Below are 25,712 nucleotides of genomic sequence, written 5' to 3'. Positions count from 1 at the left end.
CTCTGGGAAGGGAGTGTGACTGTGGGATAGCAGGTATAGTAGGGAGAGATGGTGTCTATAGTAACAGTGGATAATAGTCTCTGGGAAGGGAGTGTGACTGTGGGATAGCAGGTATAGTAGGGAGAGATGGTGTCTATAGTAACAGTGGATAAATAGTCTCTGGGAAGGGAGTGTGACTGTGGGATAGCAGGTATAGTAGGGAAGAGATGGTGCCTATAGTAACAGTGGATAATAGTCTCTGGGAAGGGAGTGTGACTGTGGGATAGCAGGTATAGTAGGGAGAGATGGTGTCTATAGTAACAGTGGATAATAGTCTCTGGGAAGGGAGTGTGACTGTGGATAGCAGGTATAGTAGGAGAGATGGTGTCTATAGTAACAGTGGATAATAGTCTCTGGGAAGGGAGTGTGACTGTGGGATAGCAGGTATAGTAGGGAGAGATGGTGCTATAGTAACAGTGGATAATAGTCTCTGGAAGGAGTGTGACTGTGGGATAGCAGGGTATAGTAGGGAGAGATGGTGCCTATAGTAACAGTGGATAATAGTCTCTGGGAAGGGAGTGTGACTATGGGATAGCAGGTATAGTAGGGAGAGATGTGTCTATAGTAACAGTGGATAATAGTCTCTGGGAAGGGAGTGTGACTGTGGGATAGCAGGTATAGTAGGGAGAGATGTGCTATAGTAACAGTGGATAATAGTCTCTGGGAAGGGAGTGTGACTGTGGGATAGCAGGTATAGTAGGGAGAGACGGTGTCTATAGTAACAGTGGATAATAGTCTCTGGGAAGGGAGTGTGACTGTGGGATAGCAGGTATAGTAGGGAGAGATGGTGCCTATAGTAACAGTGTATAATAGTCTCTGGGAAGGGAGTGTGACTGTGGGATAGCAGGTATAGTAGGGAGAGATGGTGTCTATAGTAGAGTGACCGTTAATATAATAGTAAGGCCCAGTAAAACTCAAGGCGCAGGCTCTATATTAAGGAATAAAGATACATTTAATGGATTCATCTTATATAATCCCGTTATCAGACTAGAGATACATCGCTGCTGTGCCAACACTAGGGCTGGTGAGACAGAACAACAAGAGCTGAGCCGTCTGTGCCAAGAAGTTGCGCTTGGTCTGATTCTCTACAAAACACGGCCAAAGCTTTTTTCATATCAGCCGACATTCTGGCCAAAGAACATGCCGTCAACATCTCCCCAGATTTCTATACTGTATTATAGTCGATGTAAAAGAATGAAAGGGGTTAAAGTCAGAAACATGGCACAGTTATGATTCAAGGTGGGCGAACGAGAGAGAGAGAGAGAGAGAGAGAGAGAGAGAGAGAGAGAGAGAGCAAATACCATCCAATACTCTCTGGCACAGTGAATTGTTGGGTATAAGTTATGTTTTTGCAGATACAAATGAACAGCAGTCGTTCTGAATATTGTAGCAATGAGGGTCTGGATTCTACAGGAAAATTGTTTGAGCACAGTTACTCTCTTCTTATAGGTAGGGGACCCCCTATTCTATTAAATACAATATACAGAGAAGGAATGTTCTGGGCACACAATAAGCTATACCCTCATACTGTACTGTCTAAGGGAATCAATATGGCACCTCCTCCTCCCATATGTATAAATACAAATATACAGAGAAGGAATGTTCTGGGCACACAATAAGCTATACCCTCATACTGTACTGTCTAAGGGAATCAATATGGCACCTCCCTCCTCCCATATGTATAAATACAAATATACAGAGAAGGAATGTTCTGGGCACACAATAAGCTACACCCTCATACTGTACTGTCTAAGCAGGGAATCAATATGGCACCTCCTCCTCCTCCCATATGTATAAATACAAATATACAGAGAAGGAATGTTCTGGGCACACAATAAGCTATACCCTCATACTGTACTGTCTAAGGGAATCAATATGGCACCTCCTCCCATATGTATAAATACAAATATACAGAGAAAGAATGTTCTGGGCACACAATAAGCTATACCCTCATACTGTACTGTCTAAGGCAGTGGTCCCCAACCAGTAGCTCGCGAGCAACATGTTGCTCTCCAACCCCTTGGATGTTGCTTCCAGTGGCCTCAAAGCAGAAACTTATTTTTGAATTCCAGGCTTGGAGGCAAGTTTTGGTTGTATAAAAACCAGGTGTACCAAACAGAGCCTCCTGTAGGCTACCAGTTCACATAGGGGCTACCAAACAGCCAATCACAGCCCTTATTTGACATCCACATGGACTTTCTCATGCTTGTGTTGCTCTCCAACTCTTTTTACATTTAAATGTGGCTCACGAGTAAAAAAAGGTTGGGGACCCCTGGTCTAAGGGAATCAATATGGCACCTCCTCCCATATGTATAAATACAAATATACAGAGAAGGAATGTTCTGGGCATATAATACACCATAGATTAGTGAAAGTGGCTTGTGGGTCGGGGCATTGGGTTGCTGGTGCTGCTGTAGATGAGAGAACACAGTGATGTGACTGTTCGAGGCAGAGACACGTGTGGGTCAGAGGGTCAGGGATTTATTTAGCACTTCGGGGAATAATGGAAACAGCAGCGTTTTATCTCTCTGTGACTTCACAGCCGCTCATTCACCTTTGCAACAACATAAAAACATAGAGGAAAATGGATCATGTCGGAGGCGCTGGTGCTGGCACTGGGCTCTGTGTAAAAGGAAATTCATATCTGATCTTCATTTATTTATTTCACTTCTTTCTTCTTAGTTTCCTCTTCTTTTCTGTTGGTCTCCAGCTGCTGCTCCGTGGCTTGATTTGGGGAGTTAGAGCAACCGTCGGGGGGGCTGCGGGTTAGAGATTCTCATTAAATAGAACTCTCATAATATTGTTACTATAAAGAGTAGGAACAGACCCGGATGCTGGTTGTATTGTTACTATGGAGAGTAGGAACAGAACCCAGATGCTGGTTGTATTGTTACTATGGAGAGTAGGAACAAAACCCGGATGCTGGCTGTATTGTTACTATGGAGAGTAGGAACAAAACCCGGATGCTGGCTGTATTGTTACTATAAAGAGTAGGAACAGACCCGGATGCTGGTTGTATTGTTACTATGGAGAGTAGGAACAGAACCCAGATGCTGGTTCTATTGTTACTATGGAGAGTAGGAACAGAACCCAGATGCTGGTTGTATTGTTACTATGGAGAGTAGGAACAAAACCCGGATGCTGGCTGTATTGTTACTATGGAGAGTAGGAACAGAACCTGGATGCTGGTTGTATTGTTACTATGGAGAGTAGGAACAGAACCAGGATGCTGGTTGTATTGTTACTATGGAGAGTACGAACAAAACCAGGATGCTAATTGTATTGTTACTATGGAGAGTACGAACAAAACCAGGATGCTAATTGTATTGTTACTATGGAGAGTAGGAACAGAACCCAGATGCTGGTTGTATTGTTACTATGGAGAGTAGGAACAGAACCCAGATGCTGGTTGTATTGTTACTATGAACCCGGATGCTGGTTATATTGTTACTATGGAGAGTAGGAACAGAACCTGGATGCTAATTGTATTGTTACTATGGAGAGTAGGAACAGAACCCAGATGCTAGTTGTATTGTTACTACTGAGAGTAGGAACAGAACACGGATGCTGGTTGTATTTTACTATGGAGAGTAGGAACAGAACCCGGATGCTGGTTGTATTGTTACTATAAACCCGGTTGCTAGTTGTATTGTTACTATGGAGCATAGTAACAGAACCCTGATGCTGCCTGTATTGTTACTATGGAAAGTAGTAACATAACTCGGATACTAGTTGTGTTGTTACTGTGGAAAGTAGGAACAGAACCCAGATGCTGGTTGTATTGTTACTATGGAGAGTAGGAACAAAACCCGGATGCTGGCTGTATTGTTACTATGGAGAGTAGGAACAGAACCTGGATGCTGGTTGTATTGTTACTATGGAGAGTAGGAACAGAACCAGGATGCTGTTTGTATTGTTACTATGGAGAGTAGGAACAGAACCCGGATGCTGGTTGTATTGTTACTATAGAGAGTACGAACAAAACCAGGATGCTAATTGTATTGTTACTATGGAGAGTAGGAACAGAACCCAGATGCTGGTTGTATTGTTACTATGGAGAGTAGGAACAGAACCCAGATGCTGGTTGTATTGTTACTATGAACCCGGATGCTGGTTATATTGTTACTATGGAGAGTAGGAACAGAACCCAGATGCTAGTTGTATTGTTACTACTGAGAGTAGGAACAGAACACGGATGCTGGTTGTATTTTACTATGGAGAGTAGGAACAGAACCCGGATGCTGGTTGTATTGTTACTATAAACCCGGTTGCTAGTTGTATTGTTACTATGGAGCATAGTAACAGAACCCTGATGCTGCCTGTATTGTTACTATGGAAAGTAGTAACATAACTCGGATACTAGTTGTGTTGTTACTGTGGAAAGTATTAACAGAACCCAGATGCCGGATGTATTGATAGTATGGTGGGTAGTAAGAGAAGCCAGATGCTAGATATATAGTGTATGGTAGTGCTCTTTATTATCCCAACAGAGCTGATACATAACTGGAGGCCTCAGTTCCCCAAGGCTTATGCAGGACATTTCTGAAATAAAGGCAAAATAATCCTCTGATAAATATTTCCTTTAATTTGAGAGCTGCTGCACAGGTCCCTGTAATCCAGTGCCAACATGGTGCCATCCAAGCCTGGCCGTAATAAAGAGCTGGGGTTTGGCAGGAGGAGATGATTAGATGTGGGCACTGATGGGCAGGCGCTGGGGATAATAATAATAATTACCCCTGGCCACTGATAGATGGACAACAGACAATAAAATAAATAAAGGTGGGGGTTGAGTGAAAATAGAACATGAACTTATATCAAAGCTTTCTGCCTTCCAACTGCAGAGGACTACAATTCCCAGCATCCCCTAACAGGCCTTTATCCATAAATTGGGGGCAGCACAAGTGCAGATTAAAAGGAAAATGTCACAATTCACACTTTTTTCCTCACTTTAGGAACTTGTTTATAAAGATTTCCCCGTGGCTCGTTTCCATGGTGCGTTTGTAGAGAAAACGAGCAGTTTGATTGCATTTCAGAACATATTTAACAAGGTGGCGCTGACAGCTCTGGGTGCCGCCGCTGAACTTTCCCAGGGTGCTGCTTGACTTGTTATTTTCCAATGGCAAATTAATATGTGGCGCTTCAATGTACCTAGCAGTGATACATAGCCAGTTAATAATCATCACGGCAATAAAAATATTCACGGCCCCCACCTATGTGCGCGGCCTTTATTAAATATTAGCTTTATGGAACGGGATCAGGGGAGAATGCAAATAGGATCCCAAGCGAGAACTGCAGTCGTAATTCTCTATTGAAATGTAATGTTAAAGGCATAGGATACCTGCTTTCCTATACATATTTGTGTTTATACACAGGGGTGGGAGCTGCTATGTCGTTACCATAGCAACTGCTCATCAGTTAGTCTCTCTATCTCAGGAGTTTCCAAACTGTGGCACTGCCCGGTAAGGTAGGTTAAGATTTCAAATGTTTATTTGAAATTATAACTGAATGACTGATATAATGATACTTTCCTACCCATTTCATAAATTAAGGTTGGACCTTTAAGATGAGCTATGGCCAAAGGTTGGACCTTAAATGGGACATGGCCAAAGCTTGGCCCATTTAATGGGTTTTGGCCAAAGGTTGGACCTTCAAGGGGAGTCCCTGCCAAAGGCTGAACCTTCAAGAAGAACCCTGGCCAAAGGTTGAACCTTCAAGGAGAGCCCTGGCAAAAGACTGAACCTTAAAGTGGGTTCCTGGTAAAAAAAATTAACCTTTCATATGTATCCTGATTCAAGGTTGGACCTTCAGTGGCAGCCCTGGCCAAAGTCTGGGCCTTCAAAGGGATTCCAGGCCAAAGGTTGAACCTTCAAGGAGAGTCCTGGCAAAAATCTAAACCTTTAAGTGGCACTCTGGTCAAAGGTTGGACCTTCAAGGAATGCCCTGGCCAAAGGTTGGACCTTCTAGAAGGCCCCTGATCAAAGGCTGGGACTTTGAGGGGGAACCACAGGACGAACCTTCAAGGAGAGTCCTGGAAAAAATGGAAACCTTTAAGTGGTACCCTGGTAAAAGGTTGGACCATCAAGAAAAGCCCTGGCCAAAGGTTGAAGCTTCAAGGGAAGTCCTGATCAAAGGTTGACCTTCTAGAGGGCCCCTGACCAAAGGCTGGGACTTTGAGGGGGAATCTGGCCAAAGACTGGATCCTCAAGGGAGTCCTGGACAAAACTTGGGCTTTCAAGGGGGACTTTTCACAAAAGATTGGGCCTTCAAGGGGGCCCCTAGCAAAGAGAATGTCTGACAACCACTGATGCATTTAGAATTATTAAAGGCTGACATCTGATAGGCTGCTTTCATGTGCCATAGAAACAATGTAGCTCTCCACCAGCCACCACTTGATTACCCATAATGCCTTGTATGTTCTGTGAGCTGCAAAGAAGGAGATTCACAAAAGTGCACCAGGCATTGTGGGAGTTGTAGTCTCATCCGGAGGAGGGCTGACTCCTGCTACAATGTTTCAGTGATCAGGACCAACGGTGCTGAGAATAGCAAAGAACAGACAGACACTAAAACCAGTGAAAATGTGTAATTAATGGAAATTGGGAAGTTGCTTAGAATTACAATTTCTTCTTCTATTCAGGTTTAAAACCCCTTTAATTGCTCAAATGTTGTCGTTTTATTATTCCCCTCCAGCCCCAGGCAAATGTCTGCACGGGTGACACTACACAAGCAGAGGAAATAAAAAGTTACCTTGTGTTACATTTACCCCTTGGGCCCAGCATTTATACCGCCATTGGGAGCGATTTCCCCCACACTATTGGGTGTGCGACGCATTACTCGCCGATTCCTGCGCCTCCTGCTCACATCCCACAAACTCTCAAATACATAAAGTAAATAAATGGTGGTTCCAACATTGGGGTTTCCAGGTAATAAAGCTCGGCTCTGGCACCCTAGGGACCCCCTGCTGTCACGTTCTCCCTTCCTCCCACAAACAATGTGTTGCTAAAGTGTCCCCACTGGATTGGGCATGTGCCCACAACCTGGTGCTTAAATATAAAATAATTTTCTACTAGGCTCGCTCTGATTTGTGTGGCAATCTCGTATCTATCTGGGTATGACTGGGTTTATAATAGGTTTGGCACCACTTCAGCTGTCCATGGAGCATAGGTATTAAAGGAGAAGGAAAGCTACAGGCAGTTTATTGCCAATAGATTAGCTGCAATAGTGCAAACTGCAATGCTATATTTATTCTGTAGAATGTTTTATCATACCTGAGTAAAAAAAAATTCTAGAAGCTCTCTTTGTTTATGATAGCAGCTGCCATATTAGCTTGGTGTGACATCACTTCCTGCCTGAGTCTTTCCCTGCTCACTTATATCTCTGGGCTCAGATTACAGCAGAGATGGGAGAGAGGAGCAAACTGAGCATGCTCAAGCCCTAGCCCTGGAGGTTTAAGCTGAAAACAGGAAGTCTGATACAGAAGCCCATGAGTACACAATAGAAGGAAAGAAATGTGCTGTTTCTTTTGACAGGGGACTCAGAGCAGCATTACTTTGAGGGGTTACTGGTGTTTTTATATAGACATTTCTGATAAGGCTTACTTAGTTTTAGCCTTTCCTTCTCCTTTAATTGGCACATTTATCAAAGGGCGAATTTCGAGTTCATATGAGTTTTTAAAAACTCCCATAAACTCCCATGAACTTGAAATTTGACCAATCGAAATTTAGTAAAAATAAGAAAAAATGTTAAACTCATGTGAATAGGATCGACCTGAAAACTGGAATCGAGATCGAGGAAGGCTGCAAACAACTATAAATTGATCCCAGGAAGTCTTCCATTGACTAAAGTGGCAATTTGGCAGGTTGTAGGTGTTGAATTGTCGAATTCGAGTTCTTAAAGGGCCAGTGTATGATAAATCTCGAAAATCTCATTTGAATTTTTAAAAAAACTTGAATAGAATTTTAACAATTCCCTAGACGAATTTGGCAGTTTTGGCCATAAAAAAAAACTCAAATTCAAATTTGAAATTTAAATTTTCCCTTCGACCCTTGATAAATCTGCCCCTAATTTTATGTGCCAATTCTAGAATATTAAACACTTCTAGCTACTCTTAAAGGAACGGTTCAGTGTAAAAATAAAAACTGGGTAAATAAATAGGCTGTGCAAAATGAAAAAATGTTTCTAATACAAAAATAAAAATGTAATGTATAAAGGCTGGAGTGAGTGGATGTGTAACATAATAGCCAGAACATTACTTCCTGCTTTTCAGATCTCTAACTCTGAGTTAGTCAGTGACTATAAGGGGGGCCACGTGGGACATAACTGTTCAGTGAGTTTGCAGTTGATCCTCAGCATTCAGCTCAGATTCAAAAGCAACAATTATGTCCCATGTGGCCCACCGTCAAGTCTCTGATTGGTTACTGCCTGGTAACCAATCAGTGAAAAGCAAGAGAGCTGAAAAGCAGGAAGTAGTGTTCTGGCTATTATGTTACACATCCAGTCACTCCAGCCTTTATACATTACATTTTTGGCTAACTAACTACAGGGTATATTAGATACATTTTTTATTTTGCACAGCCTATTTACCCAGTTTTTATTTTTACACTTAACTGTTCCTTTAAGAGTAGCTAGAAGTGTTTAATATTCTAGAATTGGCACATACAATTAGGGGTAGATTTATCAAGGGTCGAAGGGAAAATTCTAATTTCCAATTTGTGTTTTTTTATGGGAATTGTTCATTTAATATCTCAGTGCCACTTCCCCCAGTATTCTTTGGTTGGCATCCACCAACTTTATAAAGGACAAGCTCAGGCCCGGACTGACATTTCAGAGGCCCAAACAGCCCCCCAATAGATAATGACCTTATATGACCTGTCAAGGCCTGGACAAGCTATAAAACGCAAAAAACTGACTGTAAATCAATTTATATTCACAATAATAAGTTTTTTTTGAACAGGCCCGTGTGTAGGGGTTGGAAGGAGAGGCACGTGTCGTACGTCCAGCAAGGGAGCAATGAGCATGGGATTGATAATTGATTGATTGGGAGGCAAGAGCTGGGTGGGCAGAGTCAGATTTGTATTCGTGGCACCCCTAGGCCTGTGTCTGCCGCTCCCCCATCTTGACTGTGAACAGGTGCACTTTTTACTCCATCGGTAATTGAACTTTGCACACAGGAGATTTAGAGAAATGTCAAAATGTCCCACACACCTCCAGTATATGTAGCAGTTAGGAAGTAGATGTGGCCGCCCTAAAACGGTCACCCTAGGCTGTACCTTTGTGGCCTTCCCACTAATCTGGGATCATTATTATTATTATTATTTACACCCCCAAAGCATTGATACCCTACGTTACTGAATTGCCCAACGTTACTCTATAGGTAGTCAGGAATGTGCATCAGTTTTCAGGACAACAATGGACAAACTTTGCTGCTGTTGGAGTATCTGGCAGTTGCGTTGTCTTCCTCCCTTCACGCATCACTGGCTTTTTAGGCCTCTGCTAAACTTGGCCATTAGCGCCAGTCACACTCGGGCAGCGGTTTCTCTCCCAGTCGATAGAAGAGAAGGAAGGTTGGCCGGTCTGTCATGTCACATCATGGCAAACATCCAGTAAGTGCCAGATTCCCAGCTGCCGTCCTCCAGGCGTGAGTGCGGACAAAGTGGTAAGATTCCTCCTTTGCGCCTTTGGGTCTCCAGAGAACACATTCGGGGGTGTATCGGATGCAAGGAAAGAAGAGCCTGTTAATGTGTGTGAATACAGGTGTTTCTTGACATGGTGTTTAGCAGCTCCGGGGACCTGATGGTGATTGTTTTACTTAAACAAATGCCCAGAGACCCCGCGTGTTATTCACACTCAGCAGCCCAACCACGAAATGTCTTAATGCAAAGGAGCTTCATGTCGCCTCTTTCTAAAGGAATGGCGTCTCTAGACAAGTGCCAACCAAGACTCCTACACAACCTGGGACCTTCTCGTTTCCCTTCTATTACAATGAAATTCTATGAGGGGCTGCGAGGAGATGTAAACGTTTAGATTGTAAACTCTTGTGCACAGGCCCCTCTTCACCTCTTGTATTGGTTTTTGGTCGCTATGTATAAAGTTCTTTGTATAAACCCACTTATTGTACAGTGTTGTGGAATATGATGGCATAACTGTTATTATTATTATTATTATTAATAATAATAATAATAATAAGGCAGTCCCAGAGTTCAGAGTGCAACTGCTCACACACCAGCTTAATTCACTTTTAAATCCCCCCCAAAAAAATTCCACTTCCCAGCCAAGGTGCCCAGCCATAAATAACCCACCCAGTCGTGGCACAAAGCAACGTAATTACATCGAGTGATTAAAACACGAGCGCGTTCCACTCTTTGATGCATATTCTTTTCCTCTTCAGTAACCGCGGTGACATCCAAAAATGAGTGTTATCTGAGAAGCCACAGCGTGCATCCATTTGGATTCCTATTCATCAGCTTGGCAATTACGCCAGGCATTAGCCCGTTAGTCATACTAATATTCGTTTTCATAATGGCGGCCGCAAGACGGAGAGGGGAGAAAATGCACTTTTCAGCCGGTAAATCCTTGTTTATGGAATAATGAAGTCTATTTAGGATGTAATGGAAAAACAAGGATGGGGATTTGCTGTTAAAATGATCATTTTTTCCCAAATGTTTTTTATCGTGAAAGAACACTTTGCCCTGTGGGGGTAACACTCATGAGAGCACAAAGGTTAACTAACATAACAAGTGAGTAATCTCTTATTGACCGCATCCGTTTTGCTCAATCGCAGGTTAATTGCTCACTGATTACTACTTGCCGTAACCAAAGGGAAAAAGTTATTTTCATAGCCCCCAAACTGGTTTGTCATCAGCCGCTGTGTAGGTTCATTAGTTCTGTAATGTGATGTATCCGATGGGTCTTTGGTAATTAGTGTTCTTGTAGCTGCACCTATAGGAGATACAACTTAGTTTGGGGGTATGGAACACACAAGATGGTGTTGGAGTGTGAGGGAGTCTTACTGGTTAGTGGTGGAAAGAGGGGTTCTGGCAGTTGGTTGGTCAGCTGGATGTGTGGATGTTCTTTCCTAGGGAGCAAGTGCCTGTTGACCTTGTTCTAAAACCTAGGACCAGTGGACACCTTATAGCAACAAATGTCCAATATAAGCTTTAAAACCTTAGCCCAAAGGGTAACTGTCATGTTAAGTTCCCAACTAGTTCTTCCCAGACTTGTTCATGCAAACCCTTTCCTTTGAGACACAATATTTTACTGGGTCCTCTCTTAGCTCACCATAAGGTTACACATCTATGAACATCACTGTATCCAAAATTCAGCCAGTTCTAAGAATATCTAGGAGAGCAAAACGGTGTTCACCTCAAGTCTCATTCTACTTGACCTTCTAGATGGGCTTCAACGAGAAAAAAAATTATAATTCTCCCTAATTCTCTCCTAATTGCCCTTTAGTTTGGCCCCTGGTCAGCTCTAAAATTTGTGGAGCATATCTTCTTCTGAGGCTCTTCTGACATAAAGCCACTTCTCATAACGAAGACCTCTAGGGAGATCTGGTGTAGCCATGTACGTTATAAGAATGAAGCATACTTTCAAATCCATTATAGCTGTAAAAAGTTGTGTGATGCCTAGCTTTGGGCTGTACTTCCACACTACTTCAGTAATTTTTTTCCAGTTGGGTATGCCAAGCTAGTTTTGCATCACCCAAGCCTGTCCTGTAGTAGAGTCATAGACCACAAGGTGCCAAGCCACCTTTTTGCAAAGTCTTTGATTCTGAACTTTGGTATTTGCATAAACGATTAGAACAATGGAAAGGTGCCCAGTCTGACGCTCACTTCATGTGGTCCATGGGCCAGTCAGATCAAGAGGACACCAGGTCGGTCCATGTTCGGTCACCAGTAGGTCCTACAAATGCTTCTAATAGCTTTGGCTTTTCATTCAATTGAAGTTAACAGTATGGGGGACAACCTCCACCCCTGACTAGTTGCTTGGAAAGGCTTAGAGCTGATTCCTTGGGGGGGGGGGGGGGTAACACAGGGGGTGGGGCAAAGGCTCTGTGATTCAAACAGTGGGTGGGACTCAAGCACTTAGAAGGCTAGAGCAAGGGGAAGCAGTCTTTGACCTCAATCAGTCTCGGGTATAGAGCATTGAGTCTGCAGTATAGACTCAGTACTTCCGATACACATTAACCATTCTTCTTGTTATTCAGAAGCCAGCATGTACTGTATATAAAGTTTCCATTCTTACATTTAAATAATAAAATACATTAACACATTAGCGTAATGGAGAGATAATTACATACGAGGATCACACTGGACGTTTAACAATAGCAGGAGTGCCACACACAGGCCCATATCAACCAGGACTACAGACCCTGGAATATATACTGTTGCCTTTAAGTGCTTTATACGACGCCAGAGAAAGGGTCACTCTGTGTGCGGCAAAGCGAATAATCTTTATTATTATACTAAACCAAATCCACTTACCTGGAAAGCGAATAACAATTAGTAATCACCATCCTTTATCAACGCATTTCACGCGCCGGTGCTTTGTCAGTAGATAATGACATAGAAGAATAAAATGCGTGGGGTTAACTGTTTCCTTGCTTGGGTGATAAATGTGGAGCTTGTATAATGGTCTGAGAATGACCATTCTATGAGTGGCTTGTTGAATTATATATGGTCAGCTGTCCTTTGGTGTCAGTGGCACTGCACATGCTCAGTGAGCTCTTTGGTGCTGTCGTGATTAGTGGGCATGCTCAGTGCTGGGGAAACCAAATGTATACCCCTTTCTTGAGAAAAATGTTTGTGTATTCCACAAAGTCCAAGCAGTTGCCCATTGGGTAGTTCATTAAAGGGGAACTCCTGCTTCCAAACCAAAATTTGATAAAGAGGCCCACATAACATAGAAACCCCTAATATTCCCATGACAGTTACCTGTTTCTTTAAAAAGTATGAATAAATGGCATTTTCTATGCTGAAATCCAGCTGTTTAACATCATTTGAAATCCTGGCAGGGAAGGAGGGACTAAAAACTGATGTTACAAATTGTAACAACTTCTCTACAGCTTACAGACAGCATGCAGGAACTACATAACCCACAATGCATTGCACTGGGATGTTCCTTTCCTTATTGAAATCACGTCTGCAGGGAATTGTGGGGTTTGGAGGATGCAGGCTGAGGACAGATGGCTGTTGAAACAAAGTAACAGTAGTCAGACAGCTCAGCAAAGTAGTAAGACAGATCAGCAGGAGAGCAGGGGGCAAGGCTTAGGAAAACCATTAAAAGTCATGAAAAGTCTACATATTTATTAAATCATGTATATTGCAAAGTTGCTTGAAATTATATTTACTTTTCAAAAAGCTCAAGTTATGTTTTTGTGGAGTTCGCCATTAATTACCCCCACCCACCCGCCGCTGCCCCTGGATATTATACATGATACTTTAAAGAAACAGCTTGAAATTTACCGTTGTTCTACTGAATCTCTATCAGAAATCAGGACAGGGAGATTATTCACTTTAATGTGTCAGGCAGCGCACGAGGGAGAGGGGAATGTTTGCACGGGAGGAAAGATTTCTTAATTAAAGCCGACAAAGCTCCTCGATCATACAATGTAATGGCAATGGAACATGAAGGAGGGTTTGGCCTTATAATGAAATTATGCTTTTTTTGGAAGTTTTGTGTTTTGGACTTGGCAGCCTCCGTGGGCATAGGATATTTGCCCCTCGCACAGTTGTTCAGCCAGAGGTTATGGGGTAATTGAGTCAGTTTATAGCAGATATATCTCTAAATAGGTACCTAATGTATAGGTACAGAGACAAGAGGAAAGTGTTGGAAGGGTTACTGTCTGCTCTCTCTCATTTCCCTACAGAAATAGGGATTGGTAGCACTAGATAGGTACCTAATATATAGAGACAAGAGGAGAGTGTTGGAAGGGTTACTGTCTGCTCTCTCTCATTTCCCTACAGAAATAGGGATTGGTAGCACTAGATAGGTACCTAATATATAGAGACAAGAGGAAGGTGTTGGAAGGGTTACTGTCTGCTCTCTCTCATTTCCCTACAGAAATAGGGATTGGTAGCACTAGATAGGTACCTAATATATAGAGACAAGAGGAAAGTGTTGGAAGGGTTACTGTCTGCTCTCTCTCATTTCCCTACAGAAATAGGGATTGGTAACACTAGATAGGTACCTAATATATAGAGACAAGAGGAAAGTGTTGGAAGGGTTACTGTCTGCTCGTCTGTGCCTCAGTTATCACTTACACAATAAAATGAACATACTAAAATTTATGTTTCAGTCTCTGGATTTTTACCTTGTTTCAATTAGTATCTTCCCACATTCAAATCCCTGCCCAATCCCCGTGAAATCCGGCACAGAAAGGCTAATTGTATTGGTATTTACATCATTATATTATTGCCTGAGAGTTAAGAATGAATGACTCAGAAGGCCAAATTAAAGCTCAGTTTTGTTTTCTTTCTAAATAAATTCTCAGCTGAAAAATGTCCGCAAAAACCCATTTTTGGGAATTGAAATAAACGTGTTGTGTGTTTCAGTCTGGTGCTGAACCTCACGTTTGAATGGGGAAATATAAGAAAGAAGGTCAAGTTAATGTTTAATGATGATAAATTCTATTGCTTTGGGTTATTTTCAAATCTGATTCTCTAATATAATGTGGGATCTGTTATCCAGACTCAGGGATTTCCAGATAAAGGGTCTTTAGGCACAAATAAAATGCTGTGCAGTGAGTGAATACAAGATGGCAGATATCAGTCCCCGTCGTTAGATATGCAAATTCATCCCTTCATATTAGACTGAGAGAAGCAAAACCCATTAATTCCCTGTGCAACAGATAAGCCCATTGTTGCGTCGCTGGAAGAGACGATCTGATTAACTTACTAACGAGGAGCTTGGGTTGTTGTTTCGCTCACTAATCAGAATTCACTATGGAAGCCCATCCGTCGCCCTTTTTGCATTTTATTCTTGGTGCAGAACAGCGACATGGAAATGCCTTTCATTTTCATTTCTGATAAAGGGTAAGTAATCCCTAGTGTATTTTGTGGGACAGCAGTTCTGATTTTGCCCCTCTGCTCATGCCCCAGGCCGGCACTAGTGATGGGCGAATTCGCGGTGAATTTGCGCTATTCGGCGGCAGCAAATAAATTTGTGAAAACGCCCGCGAAAATTCGCTGGCGTCAAAAAAACTTTTTGCCAAAGCGCAAGCCGGCGTCAATAATACCCCCCAAAAAGACCACTTCACTGACTGTAAACACAGAAACTTGACCCTTCTTTTGCTGCACAGTGGGTGGTATGGCGATTTATTTCTTATCCTATAAGGCCAATGGGGCATGCTGGGAGTTGTAGTTCAGGGTCACATGGAGAGCCTAAAGTCATTAATAAATCATGGACTCTTAAACAGGGATTAATGGCGAGTTACTGCTTAGGGAAGCTTGGGGACCCCTATTCAAGATTGCCGCTAATGAGCCCCCAATATGTTTTGTAGCTGCCTATCAGAGTCATTTATAGCTTCTGGCGCCTAATTAACCCTTTCCCTGGTCTCAATATTATTGCATGATTGCTGCCATGCTGATTGCCAAGCAGGGGTGTAACTATAGAGGAAGCATACCCTGCGGCTGCAGGGGGCCCCAGGAGGTATAGGGGGGCCCATGGGGCCCTAAGTAATGAACCATATCAATATATATTGGCAAAACAGGACAACCCTACAATTAATTTGCTGTGGGGCCCAATAACATCTAGTTACAACACTGCTGCCAAGCGTTGGACCTGGAACTCAGTTTTAGAGAAATAGTTGGGCAAATAAATCACAACAGGGGCAACAGTGATACGTAACTGAGTATGAGCCGCACACAAAAGACAAAGGGACGTGTGGCTCATTTATAAACTTTTATTCGCAGATTGAAAATATCAGCTCTGCGCACGGTTATATTAATAAAGCTGGATAAGAGCGGTGTGTTTAATGTGCAAATAAAATTGCGAATATTTCTATTCGCCCTGCAAATGTCAATAAGGGCTTTTTAAATATGGGATAATAGCAAATTGCGAATATCTCTATGTCTGAGTTAAGCCTCGACTCTAGAGACGGAGAAAAATAGACGCAAAACCGTTTTCGCAAATTGCAAATTTAAATTACTTCGTTTGTCGGCCTTCATAAATGAATTACAGAGTTGAAGCCTTACACACTTATGATTAGCCGCACTAGAGAATGGGCTGAACTCGGCTACAAGAAGCCCCATCTAGTGGTTGAAAGGGAATAATGCAGGCTAGCCCTGATATTAGTCTCTTGCTATTTATAGTAGGAGTTAATGGAAAAGTTCTTTCTATATACAGAATCCTTGTTATACAACAAACAGAGAGAGTGCGAGTAAATTGGGGATGGAGGGGCTGATGATATTATTACAGATACAGTATAGGAATGTCGATCCCTAAAGGATTTCCTGACAAAATATTCTGCCTTTCAGGAGGGTTATAGTACCGTATATACTTGAGTATAAGCCGTCCCGAGTATAAGCCAAGGTACCTAATTTTACCTCCAAAAACTGGGAAAGCTTATTGACTTGAGTATAAGCCTCGGGTGAGAAATGCAGCAGCTTCTGGTAAGTTTCAATCAAAAAATTGAGGGTTTCTGCTCCCATTGGAGGTGCCAGCGTCTCGTTTTTGGACGCCGGCGACCATTCTTGGATGCCGGCGACCATTCTTGGACGCCGGCGATTATTCTTGGAGACTATTGTTGGACGCCAGCGACTATTCTCAGGCATATTTTTAGGGCTGAAAAACTCGGCTTATACTCGAGTATATACAGTAACTTCCGTCAATCAGTAGATGATATGACAAGCTTACACCAGGTCTAGTAACCCAAAGAAATAGCGTTTACAGGTCAGCAGTTTGAAGGCCAACATCTTATTGGCTGGCAGATTGGGGGCAAAGTTTGCATCTTTTATTGATTTAGCCCAGTATGTCATTTTGGAGTGCAAGTGCAATGTGTTTATGTTTAGCATGAATGGTTCTGACCCAGCAGCTGAATCTCTACTATTAATATATATATATTCCATCAACTCTTTCAAGATAGAAAAAGGTGGTGTTGCACCCCTTTAAAGGCAGGTGACTGAGTGTAAGTCCTACAAAGCCTGAGTTAATTAAGTGGTGAGGAAGGTCTAACTGAGACATGTGTCATATCCATATCGTCCCACATTCCTGATATACCTATGACAACCCCCAATCAAACCATAGACACATCCCCCCCAAACCCTTAAGCCCAATAGTGCCTACCTTAGGGCTCCTGCACTTGTACCCATTAGCAGCTCGACCCAAAACCAGCACATTACCCATATCTGAGGTATAGGAACAGCCTAATGCACCTTTATTTTGTGATGCACGTCTAAGTGATGGTGAATCCTTGCAGACTAGTCTCATCTTCCCGGCTCTTTCTTCTTTTTCTCTGTTCTATACGTTGGGAACATAAAAGCTCAGTTGGTTAGACACCTTGTCTAGACTTGGGCTCTCACACAGAACTTGAAAGACTTTTTTTCCTCTTGTTAATTCGAGGGGGGAGCATTTTTGTTGTGACAGATCCCCAGGGTTGTGTCTCTGCAGAAGCTTCAAGGGTTGCCATTTCTGGTTGCTCATGTTGGAAGTGGAAGGATCTTTCCTCTAATTAATTCGCAGATATACCATAGGTACCAGGCTGCTCTTTCAGCTGTCTCACTAATTTGGGAAACACTAAGACAAGCCTGAAGATCCATCACACCTTGATATGCAGCTCCCAGCTCCTTATATGAGCCAAAATAATTCCTTTATTCATTGCAGTTTGCAGATATTGCCTTGTTGGTTTCAATCATGGGCAGGAAAATCAGAGGATATATATATAAAATAATAAGTACAATAACTGCTGTGTTATTCTAAGAGCACTGTGCTAATGTGAGCCAGAACTGCACCAAACTGCACTGTGTATGGTCCAAAGCCGATGGCATTTAACTGGTCCCCTCCGTGTGACCCAGTCATTGGCCTGATGGTTAAAAATAAAGATACACCAGATTAGAAACACCACTTGGGTGGCAAATATGTTGTAAGTTCCTAAGTTTGGTTGGTGAATGCCCTTTGGAAACCCCCTTAAAGGGCTTCTGATGATATTCAGAGGAGCGCTATGAAGAACTGTAGACAGTTGGGTTCCTTGAGGTTCCCATGATGACGAGTGAGGAGCAAGTTGACTTTAGGGCCTCCAGGGTCCCTGTGAAATATCTGTGGCTTGGAATTTCCACTGAAAATATAGCACAGGGAAAATGCCATTACCAGGCCATGGAATCGATGGCAGTGCTTAGTAATGACCATGTTAATAATTTTATATCATGAGAAAGCCAACTACTAATTTGTTTAACGCCTCCAATGTGTCTTATTTTCACAGTTCCACCAAAGATCTCCAACATTTCTGCAGACATCACTGTGAACGAGGGCAGCAATGTGACGCTGATGTGCATTGCCTATGGACGCCCAGAACCTATGATTACCTGGAGACATCTCACCCCAACAGGTAGGAACAGCTTTCCTATTGAACTGAAAGAATTGAATCACTTGCCGTATGCCTGCATAGTAACCACAGAAATACAGAATCCTATACAGCACGGAATAAAATGTAACTGACAGATAATCCGAACACTGATATTATAGCTGCATTTGTAGGCTGGAGAAGCAGCAGGTGGAAACACGATGACATTACAGTGCGATGGAGACAGTAGAATAAGAAGGAGACTGTAGAGTCAGTAAGGGAAAAAAATTGAGACAGTAGGTAAAGATGGAGACTTTTGGGCAAGATGGAGACCATAGGGCAAGATGGAGACCATAGGACAAGAAAGAGACAGTAGGTTGAGATGGAGAGAGGTGGGTAAGATCTAGACTGTAGGACAAGATGGATACAGTTCAGGTAGATTGGGATGGTAAGACATGGTGAGGACAGCAGGACAAGATGAGGGCTGTCAGAAAAGAGGAAGATATCAAGACCAAATGGAGACAATAGGGCAAGATGGAGACTGTAGGACAAGATCAAGACAGTTCAGAAAGATTAGGACAGTAACACGATGGAGACAGTAGGACAAGATAGAGACAATAGGTTGAAATGGAGAGAGAGGTGGGTAAGATGTAGACTGCAGGACAAGATGAAGACAGTTCAGGTAGATTGGGGCCGTATGACATGATGGGGACAGCAGGTCAAGATAGGGGCAGTCAGTAAAGATGAAGACATCAAGACCAGATGGAGACAATAGGGCAGGATGGGGACTGTACGACAAGTTTGAGACAGTTCAACATTGGGACAGTAGGACAACATGGTGAAAGTAGGACAAGATGAAGACAAAAGAACAAGATGGAAACAGTAGGGAAAGATGGAGACAGTAAGGGAAACAATATGGCAGCTTTTTCCATATGTATAAATACAATGATCTGGGCACATAGTAATCTATACCCTTATTCTGTACTGTCTGTAATGTCTGTAATGTATATATGTATAACTTCTATATTACTTATTCAACATGATCATCAACATAAGGATCTTTATTATGAACTGAGTTAAAAATATATCCCTCATCCCCACCCCCACCTTCCCCATGAGAATGAAACGTGTAGAAGTGCCACTAAGTTCTAAGGTTCAGTAAGATGTTCTGCCGAGTAATGTATGGGCTGCTAACTGACTTCCACATGAATCCTTCACATAATTAAAAGTTGTTCAATTATAAAAGGATAGATTTAATATTTAATACGTTCTCTGAGAGAAATGAACAATAGTAACGAGCACAAATGACTCCAGCGAAACTCACCATAATTCTGTGTTTTCTGCAGAGAGAGAAATTTCTCTCATTTGTTGAGTAGGGATGTAGCGAACTGCCGATTTGGTGTTCGTGAACGCCGTTCGCGAACACCGGCAAAAAATGCGAACGTTCGCGAACAGTTCGCGAACTTCGAACACCCGCTAAAAACGTTCGATTCGAACGATCGAAGGATTTTAATCGTTCGATCGAACGATTTTCATTCGAATCGAACGATCGAAGCATTCGATCGAATGCTTTTCATTCGATCGAATGCTTACAATCGTTCGAACGAATGGAAATCGTTCGATTTTTAGCGGTCGAAGGAATTCGAATGGTCGAATGGTCGAACGATTTGTATTCGAATCGAACGCGAACTCAAAATGCGAACGTCGCACGATGCGAACGGTCGAAGTTCGCGCGAACAAGTTCGCTGGCGAACAGTTCGCTACATCCCTATTGTTGAGAAAACTTTGAGAAATGATTTGCTGCCTCTGTGATGCTTAGGGTTAGTGGAAATGGAGCCCCAGGGTTAGGGCCACAATCTGGAGAGATAATATTGTTTCAATAGGTCAATATCCAGTCTGAAGAGATTTATTTATGAATTGTTGGGTCTCAATGGACCAATTCGTGGTGCACATCCATTTCCTTTACCGAATGAGCTCAGGTTGCAATGATACACGTTCCATTCAGAGATTGAGACCCTGTACTGATTCTTTTAGATTTAGAATTAGATCCAAAGACACCAGAACCAGTCAGATCTTCCCTGTAGCCCTTTCTACAGAAATGGAGTCTGGTGTGAGAACGACTTTATTGATGATCTATGGTGTCAATATCATGGTTTTGGGATTGCCTGTTCCTATTTTGGACTGATACCTTATCGTGTATGAATTTAATTGGCCTCCATGTTGGCCTGCTGTTAATAACTGCCTTTCCTGAAAGTCTGGGCAATGGACATGAGTTATACTAGAGCCAGAGTTTTTTTTTACTGTGTTCTACTGTCTCCATCTTATCCTACTGTCACCATAATGTCCTACTATCACAGCCATATATTCACCATATTGTCTACTACTATCATCATCTTCTCCTATTGTCTTAGTCTTGCCCCACTGTCCCCAACTTATCTTACTGTCTTTAACTCACATACCTGTTTCCATCTTGTTCTGTTGTCTCCATCTTTGACAAATGTCTCCATCTTGTCCAACTGTCTCCATCCTGTCCTACTGTCTCGATATTGTCCTTGTGTCTCCAACATATCCTACTGTCACAACCATATATTCACAATCTTGTCTACTACTTTCATCATTTTCTGCTATTGTCTCAGTCTTGCTCCACTGTCCCCATCTTACCTTACGGTCTCTATATCACCCAACTGTTTCCATCTTGTCACACTGCCTAACATTTCCATCTTATTCTGCTGTCTCCATTCTGTCCTACTGTCTCCACCTTGTCCTTTTGTCTCCATCTTGTCCTAATGTCTCCATAGTGTCCTAGTATCTCTAACATGTTCTACTGTCACATCCATATATTCAGTATCTTGTCGACTATCATCATCTTTTCTTATTGTCTTCGTCATGCCCCACTGTCACTATCTCACCTTACTGTGTCCATCCTGCCACATTGCCCAACTGTTTCCATCTTGTTCTGTTGCTTCATGTTATCCTACTGCCTCCAATTTTTCCTGTTGTCCTTTAATAACTATCTTCATCTTTTCCTGTTGTCTGAATATTGTTTTATTGTCTCCATTTTGCCCTACTGTCTCCATCTTTCCACACTTTTACCCTTTTAACTTCATCCTGCAACTGTCTTGATCTTGCCCAACTGTCCCCATCTCGTCCTACTCTCTCAGTCTTGACCTACAGTAAATGTTACCATATATACCCTACTGCTGAGGTTTTCACAGTTTTTTTTAGTTGAGTCTCATTTATGGTCTCCTCATCTCCAACACTCTTGTGTTACTAATTCAGTGATTTTTTCACAAATAAGCTTTTGCCCCCAAGTGACTGGCAGCGACTGAAGATCAAATAGGATCTCTCTACTAATCTTTCCTTCACTGGCCCTCAGCTTGGGGATGGCTAAGGCTACTGCTCCAGTTCTCCCTAGGGGTTAGTTCTCCAGCTGCTTCCATTTAATACTAATATTATAATTCATCAGTTGTCCATGGGTTACACCGTTGAGTGCAAGGTAAGTGCAACTACAAATAAGTTGTACAAATACAAATTTGTATCTCCTTTCTGGTAACACATATTAACATAAACATGTTGGGATAAAGATAGGGCTCAACCAAAGTGGATACATCGTCTTTAAACATTTTTGTGCAACAGGATTACCCCCAATTGGTGATTCTTATGGGCAGTGTTTGAACCAATTTATGTTGGCTAACCCTCTATTAAGTATCCATGAACATGGGAGTCTCATGTAGTGTGCATGCGATAAATAGATGGAGGGTCATATTGAAACTCCAGTTGCATCATGGGAGAAGCAGGTGTGCTGTTTAGTGGAGCAGGGTACCCTTTGTGTGGGTTTCATTAGATGAATGTTCACCATGAATTTCTTATTGAAAAAAGCCATGGCAAATATAACTGTTATTAATCTAAGATATAATATTTCAAAGGCCAGCTCAGATTTGCTGCAACCGATCAGCCAGTAATTCGAGCAGAATTATATCCATGACACTAATTACATATTTTCTCATTAAGAGGCTGCCTTTTTTTTTAAACCGATCGGTAAAATGTAAAAGTTTGCTTTGTAGGCACAGGAACAGTATTTAATTGCTAGAGAAGTCAAATGAAAGATTCCCCATTGTTTTTTTTCGTTAGGTTCCAAATAAGCCTTTAAATCAAAATAATCTGTATTTTTTTGAGCCACAACACCAGGCGAGACACTTTAAATTGGAGCTAACGTGATCGTAATGATAACCCAGAAACCCACACAAGCTTTAGTAAATAATTTATTGGTGTTCCTAAGCAGCTGGCTCACACCAGAGTCGCTGGTAATTACCTCGACTCACACTGAGAGTGTGAACTTTGAAAGTAGGACACGTCGTACTGGTGAAGAGATTCTTACTGGTTCCCGGCAGGAGGACGCTCCAGATATCCTTCTCTGGCTGATACACAACAGCAGGAAAGAGAGGGGTTTGTAATGCAGGTTTATACTGAATACGTAATGCAGAAATATCATTTTTTCTGGTATAATGTAAAATGTGCTAATTTCCAACAGCAGGGTAGAACATTGGGCGCAATTTTAGTATTGTTCAGATTTCAACTACCTATATTGTACCGGAACATTTATGCTTTCATGTCAATTATATGCCCAAATCATCAAGTAGTACCCACTGGTAAATACTGTAGAGTAGTGTTGTTGTACATGGGATCAAAGAAAGTCTAAAGACCACATTTTGATGTTCTTTTGTAGCTCTTGGGAACTATTGTCTCCATCAGTTGTTTTGTTCTCTTGGTCTTTCAATCTTGGTCAAGCTATCACAGTTCTGTGTGCTGGTGATTTGGTCATATCTTTGTATTGAGAAGGTCGTGTTGTGCTTGACCCAAATTGTAGGTTCCAGCACCAACAATATAAGTTTGTTTTGTGTAAGGCTTTTCTGATGCCCCCAGTGAGCAATCCTCTCACATAAATACAGATCAAATAAGGGGAGCAACTTGTGCACCATAAAACGTTTCATTGTTCATGTCATGATTCAAGTCAGAGACTTGTTATGGCAGCCCAAGTTTGTCTTCTTGACTTCTTTTTGTGTGGTGGCCCCCTTCATCTAGTTTTGGTCCTGCTTGCTATTTTTCTTTCAGTCTTCTGAGCTGTTGCACTCACCTAAGCCTTGTATGAACTATGCAAGACAAGAAAGAAAAAATTGAGGGCACACTACCTCATAAAGTAAAAACCAATGTTTATTATAACATTTAAAAATAGGTGGCTGTTGTAGAATGCATGCCTAAAGCATTTCGGGAACACCCAATAATCATTGGCTGAATGTACCATATGAACTATGACATCAGGTTTTGGACAATAACTCGGCTGCTAACAAAGTCAAGATGATTTGATCATATTAGTTCAGCTGGCCGATCTTCATTGGCTTCCGGTGAAGTTTAGGATTGATTTTAATTTTTATGCTAACTTACCAAGCTTTACATAATGGGGCTCTAGAATATATTTCGGAGTTGCTGACTGCTCATAACAGCACTGGGTTGCTAAGGTCCTCCAGTCAAGGATTGTTAAAGATTCCTAAAACTAGACTAAAGGGGAAAGGTGATTGTCAGCTGTTGTATTGAAACCTGAATTGGCTTTGGTGGGTTTGGACAATAAAGCCTTTTAACCTTGACTGCAAAACCAGGCAAGACCAATACCTAAGGTCATCATCTTCAGTCCCCTTTCATAATTTCCTTGTCCTAGTCTTGACTTGGTCTGAAATCACTAAGCCCATTATACTCTCAGTCTTGACTCATACATGGGCGAGTCTTGAACTGATGGACATTGCCTACTCTTCCATCTCCCTTCATAACTTCCTGGTGTCATTCTTTCTACCCTATAGACTATATTTTGGGCTTCATTCCTCTTAAACCCTAAATCCTTGTTGCAGTTCATGATAATTATGTTGGCCCCTAGGGATGAAAACTACTAAAACGAAGAAGAAAAGCTGTGAAAGGGATAAAGCATTTGGCATCTGACCACCATCTGGAATAGTTTATAAGTTATATCCCAAAAATATATTGTCTATTTAATAAATTATTGTCAATTTGGTGTGATGTGGCTTTGACATTTAAGGGGGTTAGGGTTGGCATCTTCCCACCATCAAGAATAGTTTTAAGTTATATTCCAAAAATATATTGTCTATTTAATGAATTATTGTCATCTTAGGGTGATGTGGGCTTTGACATTTAAGGAGGTTTGGGTTGTGGTCTTTTCCCACTCATGAAGCTTCAGCTACAAAAGGTTATCTGAACATTCTGAGCACCGGTGCAGTCGTAACAATCAGTGTTGCCTTCTGTAACAATTGATTTCAGATGGTGTTTATGAGTACGCTGGGGTGCTGGCATATTCCTCATGACTGGCACACACATGCAACTGAAGAGGGCATTCTCTCTCTATACTGAGGAAATAGGAACCTGGCAGATGTGTATAATTTTGAGAGCCTGTCATTCTTCCAGGTTTCTGGACTAAAGCAAAAGGAGTTTTTGTTTGTTGGAAGAATGCGGCTATTTGTCACTAAGCGACCGTTGCATCCAACAGCCAAAGTGTTCTTCACTGATAGGGCGGAACTCTGCCACAACATATGGTACTTGGCCCATGTTCACTAGACGCTTCCTCCCTTCAGCTCATTAAGAAATGACAGCTTTTCCTTCTCACTGCTCTGTGAGATTTGCCTTCTAAAGAGAAAAGTGTTTCTATGAAATGCAGTTGATATACAGTTTGTATCAACAACAGCAATGTTTTCAGTGCAATATAGTTAATGATTGATCCGTACCACCCTTAACCCATCCTTTTCCAGCCTGGAACCAGCTTAGTCCACTGTGCTGTCATATTTTATAAACCCATGCCTGATCCACCCATCAGCAGAGAGGTTGGGATGACTTGGGTGCAAGTATGTGAACTGATATAACTGCCATTGGGTGCACACTGGAGTAGGCTGGAGTGGAGCTACTAAGTTAACAATTGGGAGGGTCCTCAGCCAACAACCTGCCCAAGAAGTAAATTTAAAACCCAAATCCCACACACATGCCTTTGTACCACTAGTGTAATAGATAGTTTTTCAGAAGCTGTATAGTGTTGCATTCCTCTGTCTACCTGGTGGCATGGCTGCTCTTATGGAATCCCAGTCCTATAAACAGAATACTAACATATAAGGACAGAGACAAGGGA

The 25,712-nt window shown here is 42.1% G+C and overlaps 1 protein-coding gene across 9 annotated transcripts in view; it reads left to right on the top strand.

Moving 5' to 3' along the window:
* The window catches only part of lsamp.L (limbic system associated membrane protein L homeolog), a 1,234,661-nt gene that overhangs the window by 1,085,578 nt on the left and 123,371 nt on the right, over window positions 1-25,712 (top strand). For all 9 annotated transcript variants that reach the window (XM_041581004.1, XM_041581005.1, XM_041581001.1 and 6 more), the window contains 1 exon segment: window positions 18,452-18,577. In XM_041581004.1, the coding sequence (XP_041436938.1) occupies window positions 18,452-18,577 (126 nt within the window).

Source organism: Xenopus laevis, chromosome 2L (assembly GCF_017654675.1).
Source record: "Xenopus laevis strain J_2021 chromosome 2L, Xenopus_laevis_v10.1, whole genome shotgun sequence".
NCBI classification, from domain to species: Eukaryota; Metazoa; Chordata; class Amphibia; order Anura; family Pipidae; genus Xenopus; species Xenopus laevis.
This window is presented reverse-complemented; position numbering and strand designations above follow the sequence as displayed.